The following is a 24,784-nucleotide window of genomic DNA, read 5'->3' as shown; positions in this document are numbered from 1 at the left end:
AAAACAACTTCTCCTCAGGGATTAATATAGTGTACCTTTAAATTAAATAACAACTCTAAATTGGTTCTGTATGATTTAGTTTGCCTTGTGATGGACAGGTGCCATGACCAGGGTGCATCCCTGCCTTGCACTATACAGTACAAAGATAAGCTCTGGCTCCCTGCAGCCCTGAACTGAGCCATCTGTTGTGAAAACACACAGTATACAGTTGGATGAAGTGTGTATCCACGTTCTGCCCTTTTCTTCTCAGAAAAAAACAAGATGGTAAAAAGTTTTTTTTTAATGGAACTCAACTAAGTATTAAGAATGCCACAATGAGGTAACGTTTTGTCATTTTCTTGTCCATCGGGATCATGGGCTATGCAAATCTTTGATGGTACTCGATTGTATGCTGTGGCCATACCGTTTAACGGCACATTACATCTTTACTAGAGGTGAAAAAGCGACTGGGGGGCACACATTCCGAAGTCCTATTCAGTCGTAGGTGTCGTGCCCTATCCTCGCGTTGCGTGGGAGAAGCTCCGTGGTCTCTCTTTGTTGCAAATGGCTTCAATGAGTTCTAATTTATGCACCAGCCCTTTCCTGCACTTAAAGTAAAAATTAATTGATGCCAAAGTCGCCTTTTAATCTCTGGCTCTACCTGCATACACGCGTGTCTGTAACTTCAGTAGCGAATGGCTTCGCGCAGCGCGCGCCCGAAGGCTGTAACAGCCTCAGCCCCCCAAACCCCCGTCTCCTCCCCCTGTAAACATTGGGTCACGTGGCGCCGGCTACCCGGTCACTCTTTAAAAGCCTTCGAAGTGCCTCAGTGCCTTCACAAGGTGTTGAGCAGACGGGCTGCGCTCTTCTGGAGGGTAGGGCAGGGAACACCCACGGGTGCTAGTCTGAGAACATTAAGTTAGTCGCCATGGGAAGCCGTCTGCTAGTCATCGCTGTCGCTGCTGCTCTTCAGGTTGCATTCTTGGTCACTGGGGTCACCGGCTACCTCTACAATAACCGTTATGCAGGGTGAGTAAGCTGCTGCACTTAAGCACTTTCGAGTAAACGCCGCATCTTGCAGACTTTTTTGGTCGTGCGCGGGTAGATGACTAAAAGGAAAACGACCCCACTTTTACAAGGATCTGACGTCGCGTTTAAAATTCAGCATATCTCTTATTTTCATATCTCCAGACATTCGCTGTAAACTTTCCATATAGGCTCACGAGACGAGAAAAGGACTTCAAGCGTGCAGAGCGATGAACAAGCGAGAACTACCGTACCTCTAATGCGCGCTCTCGCAATCACCTCCGCGGTAACGCGCATGCACCTAGTCTGACGAGCGCATAGCTTTTATTTACTGTATAGCACACTGCTATGATTTATGTACAATCAATGAAATGTACACAGTGATGTAATAATATGACCTTGATGTGTTAAATGTTTACAACATTAATGACAAAAAAGCACAGGAAAACATAGCATGCAATGCACAAGTAAAGATACTTTTGCAAGAAGGCTGTGAGGTTTAAGTTCAATGCATTAAAAGACCTTTGGTGAAAAGCATTTTAAGCTGTCTCTTAAATTTGTCATTTGAGTGAGAACCTGTCATGTGTTGTTTGAAAGAGTTCCAATTATAGCAAACTATTTAGATCTTTTTCACTCCTTCAGTTATGCTTAGTTTTTATTTATGATGCTTAACACACTGCAGTAAACTCCCCTGTGTGTTTTAGTCTGCTGCATACATTGTAAAAATGTTTTAAAACACCTGGTATCAGTCATTAGGATATATTACCTAGGTGAGACCTTGAAGTGCATTCTATTTTTTTAGTAATTACTTTGTCAAAAATTCTGACAGTATATTAATAAAACCAGATTTCCAGTAAAATCACCAAACACGCACTGATACAGGTTTAGAGCATTGCTCATATACTGGAACTGTCATCTCTAATTCATGTTATTAAAAAGGTGAATCTGTATTACAGCTTTGTTCTTTTTTTCTATTTTTTTAAACCTATTTTTATTAACGCCCTAGGTGTGCACATTTTTTTTGGACCCCTCTCCTAAACATACACTATTGTCAGCTTCATCCTCTTCATTCTTAAAATATCATCAGTTTTTCTTTAATATAATGATGTTCCTATGATGCTGATTACCTACTGAATTTGTTTTGTTATTTTGCCCTCACTCTTTAACAGAGGGTCAGAATGCTCTTGCGTCTTCCATTCACCCTCAGGAAACTCTTGTTTAAATGGGTCTTGGAATCATCAAGACCCTAAAGGTTAACTTCAATGTCTCATGGTTGTTGCATATCAGCCACTGGTTGTTCTCTACTCCAAATGCATTATCCCACAGATAAGCAGTTTGGTGATCTGGTGACATGACATCCACTGTATTAAGCTGAATTCACAATCTTGAACTACTTTTGGACTTTCCTAGCCTTGTGATGCATTACCCAGCTGATAAACCTGCTGATTTGGAAATGGCTGCTATGAAGGGATGCACTGATACGTTAAATAGCATGTGAACCTGAAAGTTTCCCTGCCTCTAGCAAGGGACTCGACATATGCCAGAAAAACACACCTCTCCATCCTAAACGCCAATTTTCCTCCAGCTGCAGTGATTCAAAGGGTGTTTGACGTATCCTGGTCTTTGCATCTGCATAAATGAACAAATGCTTAAGATTAATCAAACAAGTCAATATTTTTCTTATTTTTCAGTGTCCAGGCTTTTTTTTTTGTTTTGTTCGGAGTATAACTCTTTTAGGTTGCCTGCAGTAATTCACCATTCACCGACAACGTATAATGAATGAGTTGTGTTTTCTGATATGTACCTTTGTTGTACTTCACTGTTAGTTCATGTTGCATTGCATGAGTCGTGTAACACTTTGTTTCACTGTTTATCAGATTATGACCACATGAGCTCTGCTGACTGGGTACTTTTCGAGTGGTGACCCATCCTTGATACACCTGTAACATTGTCATGCTGGTCAGTGTGTGCTCTTCCTGACACATCAGAGGCCAGTTACCACGTCCTGTTCAGATGTGCTTAAATCATACTAGTGCCCATTCCACCACTGTTGGTATCTGTCTTCCTGTTAAAGTTGCATTTTCTGCACATCTGAAGCTGCCACAGATTAAGCAGCTTCTTACGTGGCAAAGTAATGTGTATCATATAGGGAAGGAGTGTTTCTTTGATTGCCACATATTTACAGTTTATAATTATATAATATATATCCATCCATCCATCCATTTTCCAACCTGCTGAATCCGAACACAGGGTCACGGGGGTCTGCTGGAGCCAATCCCAGCCAACACAGGGCACAAGGCAGGGAACCAATCCCGGGCAGGGTGCCAACCCACCGCAGGACACACACAAACACACCCACACACCAAGCACACCCTAGGGCCAATTTAGAATCGCCAATCCACCTAACCTGCATGTCTTTGGACTGTGGGAGGAAACCGGAGCGCCCGGAGGAAACCCACGCAGACACGGGGAGAACATGCAAACTCCACGCAGGGAGGACCCGGGAATCGAACCCAGGTCCCCAGGTGTCCCAACTGCGAGGCAGCAGCGCTACCCACTGCGCCACCGTGCCGCCCTATAATATATATATATGTATATATGTATATATATATATATATATATATATATATATGTATATATATATGTATATGTGTATATATATATATATATATGTATATATATATGTATATGTATATATATATGTATATATATGTGTATATATATGTATATATATATGTATATATATATATATATGTATATATATATATATATGTGTATATATATATATATATATGTATATATATATGTATATGTATATATATATGTATATAAATATGTATATATATATGTATATATATGTATGTATATGTATATATATATGTATATATATGTATATATATGTATATATATATGTAGAGAGAGGTCTGAGTTTGGTCCATCCCCAGTTCCTGTCTGACTGACTTTTGCATGTAATTTCCATATTCTCATAGGTTTCCTTCTGTTTTTTATACATGTTCATGGTCGCTTAACCAGCAAATGGAAATGTATCTGGTATAAGTGAATGTAATTGTGTCTGACCATGCCTTGCAATGAATCGGCATCCTCTCCTGATGGTTTTCCTGCAAAAATGTTCATTGTGTAAGCCAAAACTTCTTTACTTGTTATGTGCTTGTCCTGGTGAGGATTACAGTGGCATCACACAAAGTTGGACATACTTGGCAACTTTATGTATAGTAACGATTTTCAGATACTCCTGGAGAATTACCAGATGTTTCCATGCTAGGTGAGAGATTTAATCCATCCAGCATGCCCTGGGTCTTCCACTTGACCTTCTCCTAGTGCCCTCTGGGGGGAGGCTCCCAACGGCATAATCACCACTTACTCAAACCAACATAAACGGTTTCCCTTGATATGGAAATTTGGCTCTTTTACAGGGTCTTCTAGTATTGTTTAGCTGCTCACCATATCATGGAGCATGAGCTCAGCAGACCAGAAAATATAATTTTGGCCACTAGTACTTGCAGTCTCAATATTTCCATCACTGACTACACTTATGTCCATTTGTATAGACAAGAACATAGATGAAACAGTAAACATCCAGCTACAGGTGAGGGTTTAGCTCCAGCTTAGCCATCACATTTGCAAAACTGCTGCTGCTGTACTTATTCATTAGCCAGTCACATGACCAAAATCTGTTCACAATCAGGAACAGGACCCCAAGTTGATGGTTTCATTATTGCTTGTCAAATGGCCTGTTTGCCGTGTAGGTTTAACATTGTACAGTGGTATGTTGTTTTAACATATTTCAATGCTTTAGCACTTTAAACCAAGAATCTGTGCTGCAAATTAGACTAGATCCTTAAAGACTACATGTTTGCACAGCAGACAGATGTCATTATTTTATAATACCAGAGGGAAATGTGTTATAATAAAAATCTGTGGAAAATCGCTCCATAAATAATTAGTATGCAGCAAGGCCAACGGTAATTTGACATTCAAATCACAATGGCTGTCTTTGTAGTTTGTTTATATAAAGTCAAACACTCTCACTGTGTGATTTTCCATTCATACAAATAGGTGCATCTAATCCATTAATAATTATTAGAATCTTTTGTAGTGAACCAAGTGTCTGGAAATTAATGCTTGCATATATTTAATTGTGCGCTTTTTTAATCTCTCAAATATTTCCTTTCCATTCTTGGCTGGATGCACAGCCATTAGAACAAGAGAGAAGATTAAAAATGTCAGCCAAGTTCACTGAGAAATCAGGTAGACAAAATGTATATTCAGATAAATTCTACTTAAACAGATACTCTCTTCTGTATATAATCCTAGTGGTCTTATCAGGAGAGTTAGCATGGTGAAGAGAAGTTCACGTTACAATTAACATGAAAATAAGGATTCTAAACTTGCATATTTAGAATCAAACTAATTTGCAAGTATATGGGCCTTCAAGAGTAATAATAACAACATTTATTTGTATAGCACACTTTCATTTTTTTGCTAGATGTCAAAGAGATAGAAGAGGCAACACTTAAGAAAAAATAAAAAACACAAAGCAAAACAATCTTTCTGACCTAACACACTAAGCTAGAAAATTCAAATGTCTTACACACATATGGAAGTGATACAATCAGAGATGAACTCTTACAACTATTATCAGCTTACAATATTAAATCCACGTAAGTTAGAGTTTAAAGAGTACTCTCAGAAATCTCTTTTTTGGAGGTTTGAAAAAATCATCTGTGCACTTGATAGCAGCTATGTTGAATTTTATTTTTCATAATAATGTAGTTCTGCGGTGGGTTGGCACCCTGCCCAGGATTGGTTCCCTGCCTTGTGCCCTGTGTTGGCTGGGATTGGCTCCAGCAGACCCCCGTAACCCTGTGTTCGGATTCAGCGGGTTGGAAAATGGATGGATGGATGGATAATAATGTAGTTTGTTGGAAGATGCTTCGGTAATACCATACATTTTAGTGAATGTGAGTATTTGCCTGGAAATTTAGCTAACTACTGTGTCTGATATGATTTTAAAAAACACAGCAAAGGAAGGAGAAAGCAATCGAAAACTGGGTTTTTAGGCCAAAACTGCAGTATTTATACTTTACAGTTGAGGATGGGCAGTTTACACAATATGCCAATTTATTGAAATACCTATGAATTTTTTGCTAGTGTAATTTGTAAAGTTTATTTTTTATATATTATTACTCTACTCAAAGGTTCAAATTTATGTAACAGTTGAATCTTTTTGAGTAGCATTGTGGGTAGCATTGATACTTCATAGTTGTTTACGTCTGGTTCAGTTGTGGTATAAGGTGCCTTCTGTTTGTATTTGGCATATGTTCCCTTTCTTCTATTGGGCTTTTTTTAGGGACTCCAGTTTCCACACAGGCTCTCTGGTCATTCATTGGTCAAAAGCTATTATGTCAGCATAAATTAATGAGTGTTCTTTTATTAGGAAACAAAATAATATAGCAGAACAAAAAACATTGTTCTTGATTTGCAGACATCACAAGAATTGCCCCAGTTCTAAACACCACCTGGCTGAGGAGAGCCAGTGCCATCCGTGTCTGACTGGGCACAAAGAAGAAACCAGTTCAGTACACAATGCCAGTTTATGCACGCAGCCATAGTTATTCATTTCATGTAAGTTTAGAGTCACCTGTTAATATAATATGCATATCATAAGGATGTGAAGGTAAAAAACATGCAGCCACTTGCAAACTTCATACACAAGTATTCAGACTTATTCCACTGTTCCTGTGAAAAAGCAGTGCTTACTGCAGTAAAAGTGAACTTGAGATGTAGCTTAAAGCCATCGTACATCTAGATCAAAAAGAGACAGAAAGAGAGAGGCGATGAAAGGAGTTATTGTCAAGATATTGTGGTAGGCAAGAGGGTTAGCCAACCCATTAGGTAGACTTTGATTCAAGACTCACATAGGCAGGCCCAGAGAGGCAGTGAGGTTTGTTTCTATACTTTTTGTATTTTGTCATTTTTGAATTCATCCTTTTAAATATTTTGTTAATAAAAATGCCATTTCTGTTCATTGTTGACCTTCCATGCAGTGTTCTTGGTGTGCAGGGCTGCCACAAAGGTTGCTTCCTGTCGCACTATAATCAAAGGCCTTCTGTTTATTTACAGAAATTTGAATACACTACTTGTTTTATTCTAGTTGCTTAATGAGAATGTATGAGAAAGATTAGTAATCAGAATGAACTGACAGATCCTGCACAGACTGACACTGACATATAACCCTTTTCATTACGCATTGTTTACGCTTAAGATTCAAACTTGTAATCTTTCCTTGGTTTGTGTTTAATGAAAATAGAAATTGCAATGTTTGTGAAAGTAGTACTGAATCGTACACAGTTTTTGTTTCTGGTAACATTTGATCTGTTTCCTCATAATGGAAGTTATATGTAACATGTATTTAATCTATATTTTTATTTACATTTGTTTACTGTTGTTTGAATCTATATTTTAAAGTATGTATTTTTTTCCATGTTTGGATTATAGAAAAAAAATAAAAGTTGTGTTTTTAACAATAGTTATCTTTTAGAAAGGTCACTTGAACAGTAAATATGTTAATAATTGAGACATTTCTACTGTTGTTTTAAATACTATGTATTGCCAAAAATTCTATAAATGTTTACTGTTTTTGGGTTTTGGGTGGGGTTCCGTATGGAAGTTACGCCTACAGCATTTTGATGTTAGCTAAATTAGTCACCACACTATATTGTTGGTGAATGGTGTAATAAGTGAAAGGGTGGAAGATGCTATACATTAAAATAATAATACAAAATTCTAATCTTTTGTATCATCTGTTCCAATTCTTTAATTGTAATCAGGGGAAGTCAACAAAATAATAAATCCCATATGATTAAAAAAAAGTTCTAGGCATTTTCAATTTTTAACAATAGATGGATAAAATGTTTATTTTGATTGATCATTAAATCATGGCATATGTTCCCAATATAGTATTTGTGATGTAAAATTGATTTTAGGAGTTTATTTAATAGTTTCAAATTATTTAAAAACACATGCAGTGTTTAAAAAGCACAGATGTCTGTATAATTAGATTATAATGTTTTCATTTCTTTTTCTACAGTCATTTGTGTTTTTGCAAAGATATTTGAAGAAAATAAAACCCTGCAGAATATTTGCCTTCAAAATCAATGTAATCATATTTCAGTCAATCAATCAATCTTTATTTTATATTTTGCCATTTAAAGCATGCACCATTGCAAGGTCCCTTATAGTACAAAGAGGATTATATGGTAGTGTCATGTATAAAAGACAAAAATGCAGGACAGAGAGAATCAAGAGGAGCTTGGAAATATAAATTGCAAATTAAAAAATGAATTAATAAAGGAAGAATTACAAAGCAGACACAGTTAAAATATAATATTTGAAAGATGGACAAATGCCAAAATGGAAAGACAAAGCAATGGTTTTGGATAAAGTCATACATGTATGGGATGAGTTTTCAAAGCTGGAATTTTTGAAGTACTTTTATTTAATATTTGTTTATGAGAAAATACAAACAATTGTAAGGAAAAAAAACAAACTAAGGCAGCCTACATACTGTATGTATATTTGCATTTATATTTGAAGGTCTATATTTACTTTAGATCAGTTTGAGTCAGGTCAAGTGTTATGGTTTGATTTTATTAGAATAATGGCTGTGATTTATGGCAAGAACCTTTTGTTTTCAAACACTGCTCTAGTGCTGACCTTTAGTGTTATGTGGGGAGACAAGGGGTTTTCTTTAATTATCAGAGTGGCATATACAGATTTGTGGCCTGCAGGCCAGTAAAATAATAGCCCTGCCATATTGTAATTGGAAAGCATATTTCAAAAATCATGTGTGCTTAGTTTAAAAAAATGGGTGTTTTATTGAGAGAGTGTAAAGGAGGGCTCAGTAGGGACCACAATTGTGAGGGAATTTCAGTAATGCAGGACAGGGAGAGGTTGCTGAGACAGGAGGTTGTTAGATTGCCTGGTGGTAAGGTCAATGGCAATGCTGTCAGTGACACAAGAGCCCTGGCAGGAGGCACTTTGGCCTACTGTAATGGAGGATGTACAGAGATTAACTACTTGTGGAACATAAGTAGTCATTAATAGTTGGGAATTGCAGGATATAGACAAATAGAACTCCACACCAAGAGGTAGCACTCTTATACTCACTGTAGGCCAATGTCTGGGGTATGGCCTGTTCATTTATGAGATGTCTGGGAAATAGGAGCTGCATGTGCTCTTGACACTGGCAGGGACATTTCTATTGGGACTCTCCCAGGAGTTCTCTAGGCCAGTGTTTTTTATACTTTTTTTTCTCCTAATCATTTTCTCTCTTTTGCCTTCTATGTCTTCGAGACCCAGAATCGCCTTGAACAGTCATGCCTTTTCCTTGTAGAATCACAGATGCAAGACAGTTTGTAACAATGCCGTGTTCTTAAACTGCCTGCATAATTTGCAGATAATTTGCAACCCACACATGACTCTTTCCACACTACCCTTTCCCAGTGAGTACAGTTGTGAATCACTGCTCTATGTGACTCAAATTCAGAAAACACAGGTCACGGCCCTTACTTTAAGAACCTTTGCCCTATGCCATCCCTGACACCTGAAAGAGGTTCATAGGCCTCTCCCAAAAGTACTTCTTTGCCAGATTAGCAAATATAGAGTTGTGAAGAGCATTGGCAAGAGTGTGCCAGGGAAGAAGCAGAGATGACAAAAACAAGGAAAGGGCTGAGCCGGAAGAGAATCAGACTATAACACAGGGTAGGCATGATATGTGATTGTGGTATATTGCACATGAATGACAGAGATGACAGAGTATAGTTGCACAATTAATCTGTATTTTATATTGTAGATGAAAAGTGAGGTAGTGCCCCCTGACTCATTGCAGTAGTCCATAGTATGTCAAATACTGCATATTAGTTTGTTATGCAAATAAATAACCAAGAGGGTTAAATACGGAAGAACACAACTATACTAATTAAACAGGAAACTGACACAGTGCTGCCTCTTTGGCCTTACCAGGTCTTAAATTTGTGTCTAACAGGTGAGGTGTTTTGCCCACGTCCCAATTTAAGAGTACCACACAAATATTTTCTGGATTTTTTACATGCAGTATTCATAAAGTGGCATCTAAAAAGGGTTATTTTTAATTTAAACATTAATTAACTATTCATTCATGGAATTCATTGTTAGAAACGAGGTGTCATCCCAGCAGTGTTGACTGAAAAGTTTTTGAGAAATGCACATTTGCAGAAGCAGTTTTATTTTCTGTCCAGTGTCACTTTAGTTATTATGCAAGAAATGCTTGCCTCCTATTTCATAAATTATTTTGGCTTCTTTTCTTTTGAGGAGAAAATAGAATATACATGTACTGCCATTGCATTTGCTTATTCAAATAATCAGTGTTTTGAAGTGTTTTTCTTATTAATACAATAATTTGAAATGCAATATTCTTTTTGCAAAGTCTTTCAGTATCAAAACTCATTAGCCTAACAGTGTTAACTTGTTCAGACGAACAAATGAAAGGTAATAGTTGCTGATGCAGGTTTTCAGAATTCTCTTCAAAGAAAAATGAGAAACATCTAACATCAAAAACAATGTTCTGACCAGACACAGTAGAAGTTGCTAATTATAATTTAAAAACCTCAACATTTCAACAAATTTGTTTTAAATCTTTCTAAACAAGAAATACTTTTACATTTTAACTTAGTACTGTAATCTAGATCTAGTGAGTCCTTAACTTCTCTTATGGGTGCACAACACTTTGATCTTTATTTGTTTTAAGGATAATTTAGCCTATCCTGGAAATTCCTCAATTTAAGGACTTTGAAGGCTTACCTTAATCCTGTTGTCAACAGCCTCGGGAATTTTATTTTTAATAACACACAGCATTTTGACACCTAGAAGGTGAACAAAGTGAAACCTAAAACTGTCACAAGTTTCTTTTAGGTGCCTGAAAAAACCAATTTTTGTTCTCATTAGTGTCTTTCCATATGAATGAGCAGTTTGAGCAAGTTTTCTGATGTTGCGGTGCTAATGGTGGGCTTGTTTACATTCTTAAAAAGACAGTGCATGCAGCTGGTTGGAGGCAACAACAAGACTTGGAGAAGCTAGCAATTATTATGGAGGAGGATTTAGAGCTTTAAAATCCTGAGTGTCAACAGTATTCATTTCAACAAAAACGCTGTTAATTATGCCCAAGGTGAAAGATTAATGGATTCAATAAGCCATTACAAAGTGCTAGTTTATTTTTTATTTTGGTTTCATAAACTAATTCCCAAAGTACCACTGGAAGGATGATAGTGCATAAAGACCATTTTACATTACATACTCTAATTGGGCAGCATATGTCCAACCATTTTTAAGACCTTTATCAAGCTTAAAATCACATAGAGCTAGAGCTTATCCCAGCAGCTTTGGGAGCAAGATGGTAACCATCCATGTACATCTCACCTATCCACTGTGGGACACATTCATGAACATAACCTCACTTACTTATGTTAGATCAGTTTACATACTCCACGTTATCTAACACAAACATCTTTGGGATGTGGACGGAAAAACAGATTATTCAAAGGAGAATCCAAACAGATATACAGAGAACATTCAAACTTCACACAACAAGTGCTCAGAATGTGATAGATATCAATTCTAATAACAATGCTGCTCAATTCTTTAAAATAGCAGTAAAAACTCACTATTCTTCCAAAAGGGAACACAATAGAACTGCATCAGTTTGCAAAGTTGTATCTGAATGAAACATTAGACTTCTGCACCAGTTATCTCTGAACAGATGAAAGTAAAACAGATGTTACGTTGCTAAGTACTGCACCATGTTTCGAGAAAACCAAACACAGCACAAAACAACACAAACACCTCATAGCAAAAGCCAGTGAATGGATAATGATTTGGGGTTGATTTGCAGGACTTGGAACCTCAATCCATCCATATTCTGTTCCACTCACATTTTGAATTGCCATCATCTCCATTGAGATACGATAGCAGGAATATGAAAGACTTGTACATACTGTAATAAGCGAGTGCTCTCAGACATCAAGTAACTGAACTGAAGCAAAGTTAAATTTATCAATGGACCACAGTTCCTCAAAAATGATGCAAGACACAGTGACCTGTGCACAGAGCAATTTCTCTGAGTCAAGGCTGCTGAAGACGGTTCTACAAGCTAGTCGGTCACAGGGTGTCATTTTTAATACATGGCCTCTACATGTTGGCTTATTTTTGACAAAGTAAATTCTGTTAGGTATTGTTTGTCACCTGAGGTTAGACTTATATAATTATATGGTTTGTTTAGGACTATATGATTATAAGTTATGTTGAAAAAAAAACGGCAAACCAAAAGAGGATGTGCTCACAAAACTACTCCTCTTAGTGTAAATTATGTGACTGATGCATTTGTGAGGACTTTGCTTGCTCATCTACAACATGACTGCTTTCATAAAGCTTCGCTAAAAAGTATTTGTCCATTATGAATTTTCAGTTTTTGTCAATTTTGAATTTTCTGAAACTTGTTTCACCATCACTGAATATTTTACAGCATTTGAGTCAGCGAATATTACTAAATTTTCATATGTGTATGTAATAAAAAAATCATCTAGTGTCTCTGTATGAAAGATCGCCTTTGTTTTTGTATCATAATAATAATAATAATAATTCTTTGCATTTATATAGCGCTTTTCTCACTACTCAAAGCGTTTCAGTAACTGCATGCACTATTTTTAGGTGTAATAACTACATATGGACACTTCCCATATACTGTATGATCTTTTAACTCAAACATTACTATGGTAGTATATTGGCTTTTTGTTTAACATTTAAAATTTAAGAGCAATCATCCTTAAGCTAGTTGTTTCTGTTTCCAATACATCATCACAGCTGATCTATAGAATGATCCTTTAGAAATCGTATGGGTCATTTAGCTGCTTTTGTTAAACTTGAAATAAGCACATTATTTATTATTTCTGTTTGCTCTCATTTTTTTATTCTGTGTTTAATTTTTCAGCAGGTGGGGTTGTGAGCACTGACTTTAACAAAGGTGAAAGAAGATGTTAGAACTCTGCATATTTCTGATTTTTGTTTCACCTAGGGAATAATTTTACACATTACTTGGGGACAGAACTTGCCAGGAGGCTCACTTTTTCCAGATTTCCATTAGGTTCCAAGAGATTTACAAATTGTTTGATAGTCAATAATGACTTTTTCAAAAGCCTTAAGGAGCTTCTTTTGGTTGGAGTATGACATACATCTAAAATCTGTGTAGGTTTACAGTGATGTTGAGATTTACTATTATTATTATTATTATTATTATTATTATTATATATGTAACAAGCACCTACATCCATATTACAGGTCAAGGTAAATACATAATAGTAATGAAGCTGCAAGCATAAAAATCAACAAAGAACCAGATAAACAACACACACTAGGGAATTAAAACAACTGCATAATTATACCTGAAACTAGACTACTACAAAAATCAGGATCCTAACTTCTTTGTCATTTCAGCAGCAGCTACTCTGTAGGAGAGAAACTAAGTCGTTACAAATTATTTTACCAAAAGGTGTGTTTTCAAAAGATGCCTAAACACAAGTAAACTGAGGGCCATTCAAATAGATAAAGGGAGGTTATTCCACAGCTTTGGAGCAGGAATGGATAAGCACTGAAGGAGGAGAGTTGTGATAGTCCAGCCAAGAGAGAACCAGTGCCTGAACAAGAAGTTGTGTGGCATAATTAGTGAGGAAGGGTTGAATTCTGTGAATATTACAAAGAAAGAAATGACAGGACTGGGTCGTTGAAGATACAGTGTATGTTTGATGAATTAAAGTGAAGAGTCCATAGTCACACCAAGATTCATGACCATGACTGATGGTGAAAGGGTGACATCTTCCAGAGTAATGCTTAGATCAAATTTGAGAAAGGAAAATCAGAGGCCAGGTACAAGATATTTGACTTTGCAAAGTTTTTTTTTTTAATTTTTATTTTTTTTGTTTGTTTTATCAGCACAACAGAGTTGAGTAAAGCTAACTAATAAAGATTTACAGAGATGGTGCCAAATACGGAGTAGAATTTTAGTATCCTTATAATACTGAGGTTTATGTAAAGGCTGTCTTTTATGCTATTTTGTCTTAGTGTGAGTACAAAACGCACTGGAATTATAAAGTAATGTTTGCAGTGCTTGAGTATTAAAGTATAAACTTAAAGAGGATACAAAGTGAACAGCTGACAGATGTGGGGGTTAAAACAAGGTATTAAAGAGTAGAAATACAAAAAAGGATAATAACCTAAAGGAAGCAAACCAGGCATGACAAAAACAAAGGTTACTAAAAATAAAAACATTGGTCTTTTTAAAGGATTATCCAAAACAGAGGATAACCTGCTATCCATTAAGACTGAAACTTTTAATCTAGCAAATTCCTCTTTTCATTCATTTGCATTTGTTGCAATCCCTGTAGTTCTGCATGGCTTCTGCATTGTACTCAGTGGTAGTCCCAAGTCCTTGGTCTCTTCTTGTCTGGGCTCTTCTAAGTAATTATTATTTGCGTTTTGTGTGTTTACTGTGTTGAGCACCCTTCTTTAGGAAAAGTGATGAAAGAGATTAAAAAATAAAATAACCATAGCATTGATATGGATATCACAGGACACAATCAAGAACTCACTCACACAGAGATACATTTAGAGTCACCAATTAGTGTAACTTTCATTATTTTGGTCTCTGAGAAGAAAACAGTAGCAGAACCTTTGTAAACACAAGCAGAACATTAAACTCCACACAGAGAGAGGCCAGGTGAAGATTTCAGTCCAGGTCTTTGAGGGTGTGGGGCAGCAGTGCTAACCACTGTTCTACTATTCTACCCCATTGTTTATTAGAAGGCTTTTTGCAAAACAATCAAGAACTGAGTAAAGAAAAGGCATGTGCTCTGCCAGTACACTAAGCAAATGTAAGTGATATTACAGCTTAAAAAAACAAAGTTAAACCTAAATGGAAAGTCAAATGAATAAAAATGTTTTTTTTCTGCAGCATTTCCACTTTCTAGCTTTTCTGGCATAATTGCCTCAGTAATAAAATTATGTAGCTTTTAATTTGTGGTCTTGTGCTGTTGTACGGCCAAACTGGAATTACTCTTTTCTTAGTATAGCAAACCAGGCTTTCATTTCAGCTGTTGGCTTGCATAGCTTAAATTAGCGTTTCATTCGGTCACCATAGCCAAACTAAGTTCCTGTTCCTCATAAACCTGAAAGATGAATTTCTTTGCAAAGGACGGGTAGCATGGGCATTACATCCCTCCTTTATGACTTCAGAAATTAGACGGAGGCCCAGTATCAGTACTGCTTTGTAATTATAAAATGTGCCATATAAATAAATATTGTTGTTGTTATGATTCTTCAATGGCTTTGAGCTTGCCTCCTGCAACTTGCCATGATCACATTAGTTCTTTAGGCATGAGTTTATTGGCTTGATAAAATGGCAGTAAAAACAAAGAAATACTCTATATGAAATATTAGAAAAACACTGCACCTTCACTACCTAAATATCAGCTGGCACCAAATAACACAGAAATTGTTAAAGTCAATATTCAAGAGTATTTATTGTCATGTCATCCATATACAGTAGTACAGCATACAGTGAAACAAAACAACGTTCCTCCAGGACCATGGTGCTACATAAAACACAGGACAACAAAGAATCCACGACACATAACATAAAGACACATAATATATAACAAGGTGCATGTGAGTCCAATATGCAAACATGTGCAACCATGTGCAACACTGCAGAACAGAACACATACAGTATATCAGATATCAGTCCTGTCCATGGATTCTCTGGGTGTGTGCATGCTTTGCTGCTCTGATGGTGTGGGATAGTTTGGCTCTCGCTGTTCTCAGGGCGATTTTGTCACCTTCCCTGAGGGCAGAGTCTTGGGTTCTCAGTAGCACACGCACTTCCTCTGTAATCCATGGTTTCTGGTTGGGGCGTGCAGTGATGTACAGTACTTGGAGACAGTAACGTCAGCAATGCACTTATAGATGTAGCTGGTCACTGATGATGTGTACTCCTCCAAGTTGATACAGTCGCTGTTGGTTTCAGCCTCTCTAAACATGTCCCAGTCAGTGCACTCAAAACAGTCTTGAAGAGCAGAGATGGCTTCTGCTGGCCAGGTTCTCACCTGCTTCAGGACCGGTTTGGTGCGTCTGACAAGTGGTCTGTATGCTGGAATTAACATGACAGAGATGTGATCTGAGTTTCCGAAGTGGGGACGGGGCTCCGTTCGGTACGCGGAAGGGATGTTTGTATAAATAAGATCCAGCATGTGTGTCCTTCTCTTTGAAAAGTCCACAAACTGATGGAATTTAGGAAACACTGACTTGAGATACGCGTGATTGAAATCTCCAGCGACAATAACCAGTTCATCCGGGTGTGTGTTCTGTATGTCTATGTTCCCAGAGCTCCTTCTTAGCATTAGCGCTGGGGGGCATGTAAACTCCGATTATGTGGATGGTGGTGAATTCCCGAGGCAAATAAAAAGGTCTACATTTAACAGTCACAAACTCCACTAGTGGTGAGAAACACACTGTGTCTCCTTGTTTCTGCCTTGTAGGAATCACGATGGATTATCTTTGAAGTTAATGTCGATGTCTCACTGAAGATGACAGGAATTCACCATTTTAGAAAAATTTTTAAAATTTTTTATATAAGACTTAGTTTATATTGCACCTCTTTCAATTTGAAGAAGTATTATAAGAATAATGATTTTTTAAAAGACGTGATGAATTGTAGAAAACTCAAGATTAAATTCTTCCCATCAATATAAGAAAGTTCTTGATGAAGGTGAGGATCATGAGGTGATTGTTGATGTAAAAATAACCCGAAAAGATGAAACAAATGAAGGCATACAGTTGGAAGGATTTAATATGTTTGTTTGGTTGAAAGTCATATGCATTGCGATGGAGATCAGTTTCTTTACTGTGAAGAGGTTAGAATGAAGAGTGCAAGGTCATTAACATAAATTTAGGTGGTAACACAAAACCATGCATGGTATAATGAGAAATTTCCAATTATAGTTAAATCCATGATAGGATTCCTTACTAAACCAAGAGGATATTCTGGCCTTTATTTTCCCTTTTAACTTGTCAGCGTTCACCATTTTTCTTTATTTCTCTGTCTTTATTCAGATCTCATTTTCATTTAAGTCTACAGTCTCTAGCTAATAGGACAGTATCCACCAACATGTCTGACATAGAGTTCTGATATACTTTTAACATATTGTCTATTCTCCTTGCCTAACTTTAAATTCACCCCCCCCCCCTCCCCCACCCAAAGTCACTTGTTTGGTTTCTTGGAAATAAAAAAAATCATTAGGCCTGTACTGTAAACCATCTATTGCAAGCTTGAGAAATCACAAAAAGAGTGACTTCAGAAACCTTTCCCCTAGCCCTGTTTATTGTTGTTGTGATTTTCTTTTTTAAATGACTGTAAACTCTTAGGCGACCAGACATGGCATTGGAGTTGCTGCATCTATCTAGAAAAAGATCCCTGATAAATCAGAGAATTTCTGTGTGAAAAGTGAAAAGGAATGAAGAGATGAGCCAAAATGTCATCCCCTTTGCAAGCCTCACCCACACTCCTTTCTGTTTGTTTATTGGAAAAATATTTGGAGTGTTTGTCCTGTTTTTGGGTGATACTGTTAAGATCGATAGTGAACTTTCTTGTAGTGAATTCTTCATTTTATAAAAGAAAATATAAGAAAAGAGCATCTTCCCATTGTGGGATAATTCCTAAAGTAACCATATATCATACCTGCTAGAACACCATTGACCATTGACACCACATACCACAAAATCATAGTTGTCTTTCAGTATTCAGAATATGTGAAAGTACTGCTACAATGGAATAAAAATGAGTTAAACTTTATTTCCAAAGTGGAAGAGAAAGAAGGAAAAAGACACAATGTTTCAGCTGAAAACGTAAGGCAGGTAACATACATAGTGGGATGGAGGGAACAAAGCAGAGCAGATGAAAGGAGAACAGTTGAGAGCAGGTGTGAACAAGCTGTTATGATAATTTTTTGTCAATTGATTTTTTCTTATGTAGTACTTTTCTTAAAGGGCAACATTTAGAGAGCATTTTTTGAAAATAGTCCATATAAGAGTAGTGATGTAGTGATCTGTTGTAACTCGTTTTCCAAGAACAACTTTCATCTTTTTGCAAAATCTGTAAGCCTAACTGTTCCCCTCTCTTTGTTTCCTATACGCTAGCTACATCCATTGCATATTGACCTCTGTGCTAAAGTTTTTTTTTAATTGCAAATTCATAAACTTCTTCATCCAATAGTGGCTGCTGCTATGTGTTGATCAGAAAAGAAATCGACAGGGTAAGAGTTAATAAGGACTTTGTGTAGAGTGTTATTTGTGCCGATGCCTTACTGGGTAAACCTCACACCATGCACTATTTGTGTGTAGTTTACTTACTCTCCCTGCTTCTCTCCACGTCTCAAAGGAATACAGATTGGCCTGATGTGTGAGTGTTTGCTGGGAAGACTGGTTTCCCCTCAAGATTTGACTGTAGGAGCTAACACTTGCTACAATTATTTTGTGCCTTATCCCTAATTATGTATATGTTCTGAACCTGTATAAATACATGGGAATTGCTAAAAGGCATTGTTACTCTTTATTGATGTCTTCTGATCCTAGGTTGTTATGCTAAAATATGACATGAAAAGGCCCAGGAGTTGTTTAGGTTTTAAATTACATCAGAGGTTGTGATAATGTGCTGTCATTACTCTGGAATGGCAGTTCAAATCTTGCCTTATGCCGGTCTCTTTACAGTGAAACACCTGAAAAGATAAAAGCATTCAGCTTGAGCTTTCATTGGGCTGTCTTAGGTGGCACATGTGAGAGCAATTATTCACAATTGTCATTAAGTCTTGACGAGAAAATTAGAGTGTCATTATACCTTATAATAAGTGTAATGAGCTACATCATTTAACTTGTGTGCAGTTCATTGAAGAAAAAAATTATATTTATGCTTAATCACTGCAGTTTTTAATGTTCTTATAGAAACAAGATAAAGCTCTCTGTGTTGCTTTAACTGAAATTGAAGTATTGTGACTTTCATTCAAGTCTTTTTTTAATGAGCTAAATACTTAGGCTTCATATTTTAACAGCCACATATAAAAGATGGAACATCTGAAGTGTGTGAGTTATGCTGCGATTTGATGTTGTACTGTATGTAAAAGGTAATCAACATCAGAAGTCCTGCTCTGGTTTTGTCTACATATCATTAGTGTTAAAATAAAAATATCTTCTTTTAGGGTGGCATGGTGGCGCAGTGGTAGCACTGCTGTCTCTCAGTAAGGAGACCTGGGTTCACTTCCCAGGTACTCTCTGTGTGAAGTTTGCATGTTCTCCCCGTGTCTGCATGGGTTTCCTCTGGGTGCTCTGGTTTCCTCCCACAGTCCAATGGCATACAGGTTAGGTGCATTGGTGATTCTTAATTGTCGTGGGTGTGTGTGTGTGCCCTGCGGTGGGCTGGCGCCCTGCCCGGGGTTTGTTTCCTGCCTTGTGCCCTGTGTTGCCTGGGATTGACTCCAGCAGACCCCCGTGACCCTCTAGTTAGGATATAGCGGGTTGGATAATGGATGGATATCTTCTTTTACTAATTAAAACTGCATGAGTATGCAGTAGAAAAAAAAATGTGTTGGTTTGAAAAGAATTGGACAGTGTAAGAGTTAACAAGGGCTTTGTTTAGAGTGTAGGGTAGGCAGTGTGATCTCTGTCTGCCAGCACTGACAACCTTTCATTAGCCATGAAATCCTGTGATCTTGCAGGCGGTTTATTGCTGAGTACTTCATTTCTGGCCCTGCTGATTTCTAGTCAATTAGGGGAAAGAAGTGATCTTTTTATATTGTACTTAGTTTGTACTCCTGCGAAGAGCCTGACAAAACCAATTCACATCACTTTATGTAAATAAACCATATAAAATCTGAACACAGAAAAAATAAATAGCAAGGACAAAGACAATACATCTGATGAAACAAAGTATCATAACCTGAAATGTCACACTTTAGAATCTAATAGATAGGATGTAGACTGCTTAGCATTACAAACATTAAATTGCTAAGCACCGGACAAATATATTCTAGTTTAAGCATCTGAAACCATTTGAAATCAAAGTTTGGAATTAGCCACAGGTTCAAAACCTGGTTATAGCAACGCAGTAGCCAACAAAATATAACTCTATGAAGCAACATTTGAGAGCCCGTGCTGTGAGCTGTCTCATGTATTGAAACTGAGTAGTCTTAATTATTTATATATTGTATGTATACACATTGCATCCCCATTTTAGTCTTTGCAATAGTAATGTTTTTATCTCTCAGTAAAATGCCATTTGCCAGCAAGATTATAGTATGAGGAAGTCATTTGTCCTGAATGCACATCTTATAATGAATTAAAAAAAAATTCTGCCACAGATAGATATTGGATTTTGATCGGGCCTGTCTGATGCCTGTCAAGGCCATCTCTGTCATTCTTTAATATTATAAATACGCTGAATACATTTTACTGTATCTATGTGCTCCTGCATCTTAGCAATAACCACAGGTAATATTCTGAAGACAGAAGGAATTCCATTATATATTATGCTGAAAAAGTATTTTTTTACCTTTTGCTTTGGGAATGTAATTTTTATTCTACATAAAGACTTTGCTGAAATTAATTAAGCCAACATTTTTTTATATTTGCATAGAATTAGGCATTTTTATATTTAAATACTTGATATTTTAAACATTGTTGATAAAACATGAATAATTAAGCATCAGTAAAGAAGATGCACAGAAGTAAATTTAGGCATTGGCTTTCCACATCTGGTACATTACGTAGCTTCAATAAATGGACATAGTTGGACATATATGGACATAATGGCTCAGATACATTACTAAAAGTATTAATGTTATTTGTTAAACTCCACTAACGTGTTATTTGAAGGCATTATGAAATCCTATGAACCTATAAACGTATGTTTCATGAAACAATTTAGTGAAAGCTATTGATTAACTGAGTGTGCAGGCATTATATTAACTTTAAAAAAAATTTAAAGCTCAAGACTTACACTGTTTTACATTTTCTAAAATAAGCCAGAACTATGCTTTGTACTTTCATACTGTTATGTGCTCAGAATCACTAACAAGATGCACACCCAAAAAAAAAAGTTTTGGAGCAAGTTTCAAATTTAACAGAAATTAAATGGATACCTTTATTCAGTCATTGATTCATTTTCAGAATTTGCTTTTTTCCAATAAACTGATGCAGGATGATTCAGAGTGTATCTCTGTAATGTTAGGGGCAGTGCAGGAACCATCCAACAGAGACTGGGAATTCACTGAAGGGCCCACTGACACACATATCAACAGTCACTCATGCCAGGCCAATACAGATCATGTCAGTCCTGATAACTTGCCTATGACTCTGCTACGTGTGAGAAAGCAAAAGTACCCAATCTTCCATTTTACTCATGGAAATTATCCCACAAATTTACTGGTAATATACAGTCAATTTTGTCTGTTTTGGATATTTTGTCATTTTTAATTTCTTCCATCTTTTGCTTGCCCTTCAGGTGCCAATTTGCAGTTGATTTGGGGGTTGTCTACTCCTGGGAATTCAATGACGACATTGGCTTTTTACTTTATTGGTTAGTTTCCTTGTTAGGAAATATTCTGAAATGTTTCCACTGCCATTTTTGAACACCCATTTCTGAGGTCTTGTCCTTTGTCGTTGTGAACTGTCAACGGGATAAAAGTTCACCACAAGGTCATATCAGTGTCTGAGTTTGCAGATCTGAAGCAATAAAAACAAATACTTGCTTTTCCTTTGGTTAACGATCTTCTGGCTAAGACCTTTGATTTGATATTTTTGACTCTATCATCTTGTGGTTTGGTTTTGGATGCTGGAAATCTTGATCTCCTGGTATTTGACCCATTTGAGTCTTTTGACCACATCTTATGTCCTGGTTACCTTATTAAGCTCTTCATGATTTCCTGCAAAGCACAAAACTCAGGTCATGACCTAGTATGCAGAAGCAAGAAAAATCTGACAATCATGTATGAGTAAAGACAGAATATTGCTAGATTAAAAATGCATAAAATTGTAAGAGCTGCATTTATGGAGCATTGATGTAAGTGAACCAGTCACACATGACTTTGTGCTGTGACAGATAAAAGCCTAGCTTGTGTAATAAAATAGGCAGCAGAAAGAAAAATGTTTGGGGATAGCCACCCCGTGTACAAATGAAAATTTGTCTATAAATATGGTGGATTAGAGAAAGAGGTGGAGTCAAGGAGGCCGGAACAAGAACTGATGCGGCAGGTTGATAGGTTCTGGGTACCAGAAGTAATGTCATTAAATGGTGCTGGAAGTGATATCATCAGTGGGTGGACCAGTGGTGATGGCACCGAGAGGAGAAAGGATCAGATGACAGCGCTAACCCCTGGTGTGGCTGAGAAATAACACTATTTTAGCCTGTAAACTTTCTCCCATGCATATGTGTGTGACACTTGATTGTTTCTTATAAGTTTATTCACTTTCTAAGACTGAATATTTGAAAGGTTTGGGGGAATTGAATGAGAACTTGATTGCGTTGAAGACAAATTAAAAATTGTGGATCAAATAGGCTACCATTTGTATCAATTTTCAATCCTTTTCACTGTTATTGTCTTCCACTAGTGAAGAGAGTCGTGTGTTTATGTAGCATCAGGCGTCTTTCAGGAGCTGCAAAAGTAGTGGCATATGTCTTTGGATCTTGCTGCTTCACATATGGCTGTTTTATGTTTTAGTTTCTAATCTAATTATGGTGTTGTTTGTCTAAAAATCAATATTTTTCAATGGTTAGACATATAGACATCAGGCGTCTTTCAGGAGCTGCAAATGTAGTGGCATATGTCTTTAGATCTTGCTGCTTCACATATGGCTGTTTTATGTTTTAGTTTCTAATCTAATTATGGTGTTGTTTGTCTACAAATCTATGTTTTTCAAGGGTAAGACATATTGTGCCAAAAATACAAGTAAATGTAGAGGATTGCTGTTTACATTTGTACAGAAAATGAGCATTTGCCATTGTGGGCATATTAAGCAACTATCAGGATCCAACTCACCCCCAACCTGCAAGTATATATATAAACATTATTGACCTGGAAACTTTGCAGATTGTACTGTCCTGACATGTATGAGTAAGCAAATCCCAATAAACTGCCAAGGAATTTTGTGGGTACTGTGTAAGAAAGGGACCATAGAAACACCCATGCAGACAAGGAGCAATCATATTTACTGTAAACAGATGGTTACCAGCATTTGGACCTAGAACTGATTAGACCTGTGACACAATAGTCCTCACTGCCATGCTATACCTGGCAGCGTTCTGTTTTTGTACTTCTAAGAGAGGTATTGTGGTATGGTGGCCAACAAACAGGATTTAAACCCAAGGTTGTTGGTTCAATTCTTGTAGTTGACTCACTGTAATGGATTTTTGTTGATATTTTGTTGACTCACTGTATTACCCTTAGCTTACACATCCAGATCAATTATACTGCATTGGATAAATGTGTCCTTCGGATATTTATAAAGGTAATGGCTACCATATTCTTGTTACAATAGATCTTTCTCCATTTATTATCCTACTTGAACTTATGCCAGATTGAACCTATAGTGTCTTCATGTAGTTCCTTTTAATACATTGGTGACTCCTTGCCTAATCTTGCTAAAGTAGAAAAAGTTAATAGTATACTATTCTCCACCGGCTATATACTATTCTTCACTCAGGAAGTGTCATTTTGGATATTCAGGAAACTATGATAGTCATTCTTGAATGGAATTCTTCTTTTTCAACCTTTTTTGCATGTGTTCTTTATTTTGTTGACTTTTTATTTTTAAGCAAGTGGAGAAATAAGTACTGGGTAACAAAAATATTTAAAAGAGAAGAAAGATAATATTATTTAAGTAATGTGATTGTAATATATGGTTATATTATATGTTATTGCTCCCTAAAGACACAGAGTACTAAAAAGTAAATTGTTATGCACACTTGGGTCCCATTGAAATGAGTTTTAAAAAATCCCACAGCTGTAATTATAATTATTTTTTTCTTTAAACAAACAGAAACAATAATTTCAAAAGCTAAAATCAGGTGTGCAGGCATCTAGTTTTTTAGATCTTCTATGAAAAAATACATTTGGTAACCACTTAGCATACATCCTCCAAATAGTGAACCGTTCCCTAGTTTATTCTCAGATCAGCCCAGATTTTTCTGGGAATATGCTTCCTTGCCACAAAAACACAGCCCACACCATACTGCTAGCAAACAAGCTGTATTGTTGACACTATGCCAGGATATATCCATGATTCTGGGTATATTCTGATCTTCTGGAATCAGCCTAGGCCAGGGGTAGGCAACGTCAGTCCTGGAGAGCCGCAGTGGTTGCAGGTTTTTGTTCCAACCCAGTTTCTTAATGAGCAATCAATTATTGCTGATGAAACACTTATTGGTATAGCTGCTAGATGGAGAACTTCTGGCTGCTTTGTCTTTTACATCTTATTACTAAATAAGGAGCCATTAACACACTGAATGCAGCTGTTTAAGATTGAAATAAGCAATTAAGCACGGGGAGACTTAACAAGCGAGACCACTAAAATGAAGCATCAAACTATCACTTAAGCAATAAGTGTTTCATCAACAATAATTGATTGCTCA

General features: G+C 36.7%; 1 protein-coding gene across 1 annotated transcript in view; it reads left to right on the top strand.

The window, feature by feature from the left end:
* The first annotated feature begins 816 nt into the window (after positions 1-816).
* cpa6 (carboxypeptidase A6) overlaps positions 817-24,784 on the top strand; it is a 132,426-nt gene continuing 108,458 nt past the window's right edge. The window contains exon 1 of the mRNA XM_051929173.1: positions 817-1,008. Coding sequence (XP_051785133.1) covers positions 908-1,008 — 101 coding nt within the window. The 5' untranslated portion in view covers positions 817-907. The remainder of the gene's footprint in view (positions 1,009-24,784) is intronic.

The sequence above is a fragment of the Erpetoichthys calabaricus genome, chromosome 6 (genome assembly GCF_900747795.2).
Source record: "Erpetoichthys calabaricus chromosome 6, fErpCal1.3, whole genome shotgun sequence".
In the NCBI taxonomy this organism is placed as follows: Eukaryota; Metazoa; Chordata; class Cladistia; order Polypteriformes; family Polypteridae; genus Erpetoichthys; species Erpetoichthys calabaricus.
Note: the sequence above shows the minus strand (reverse complement) of the source record. Positions and strands in the feature narration are given on the sequence as shown.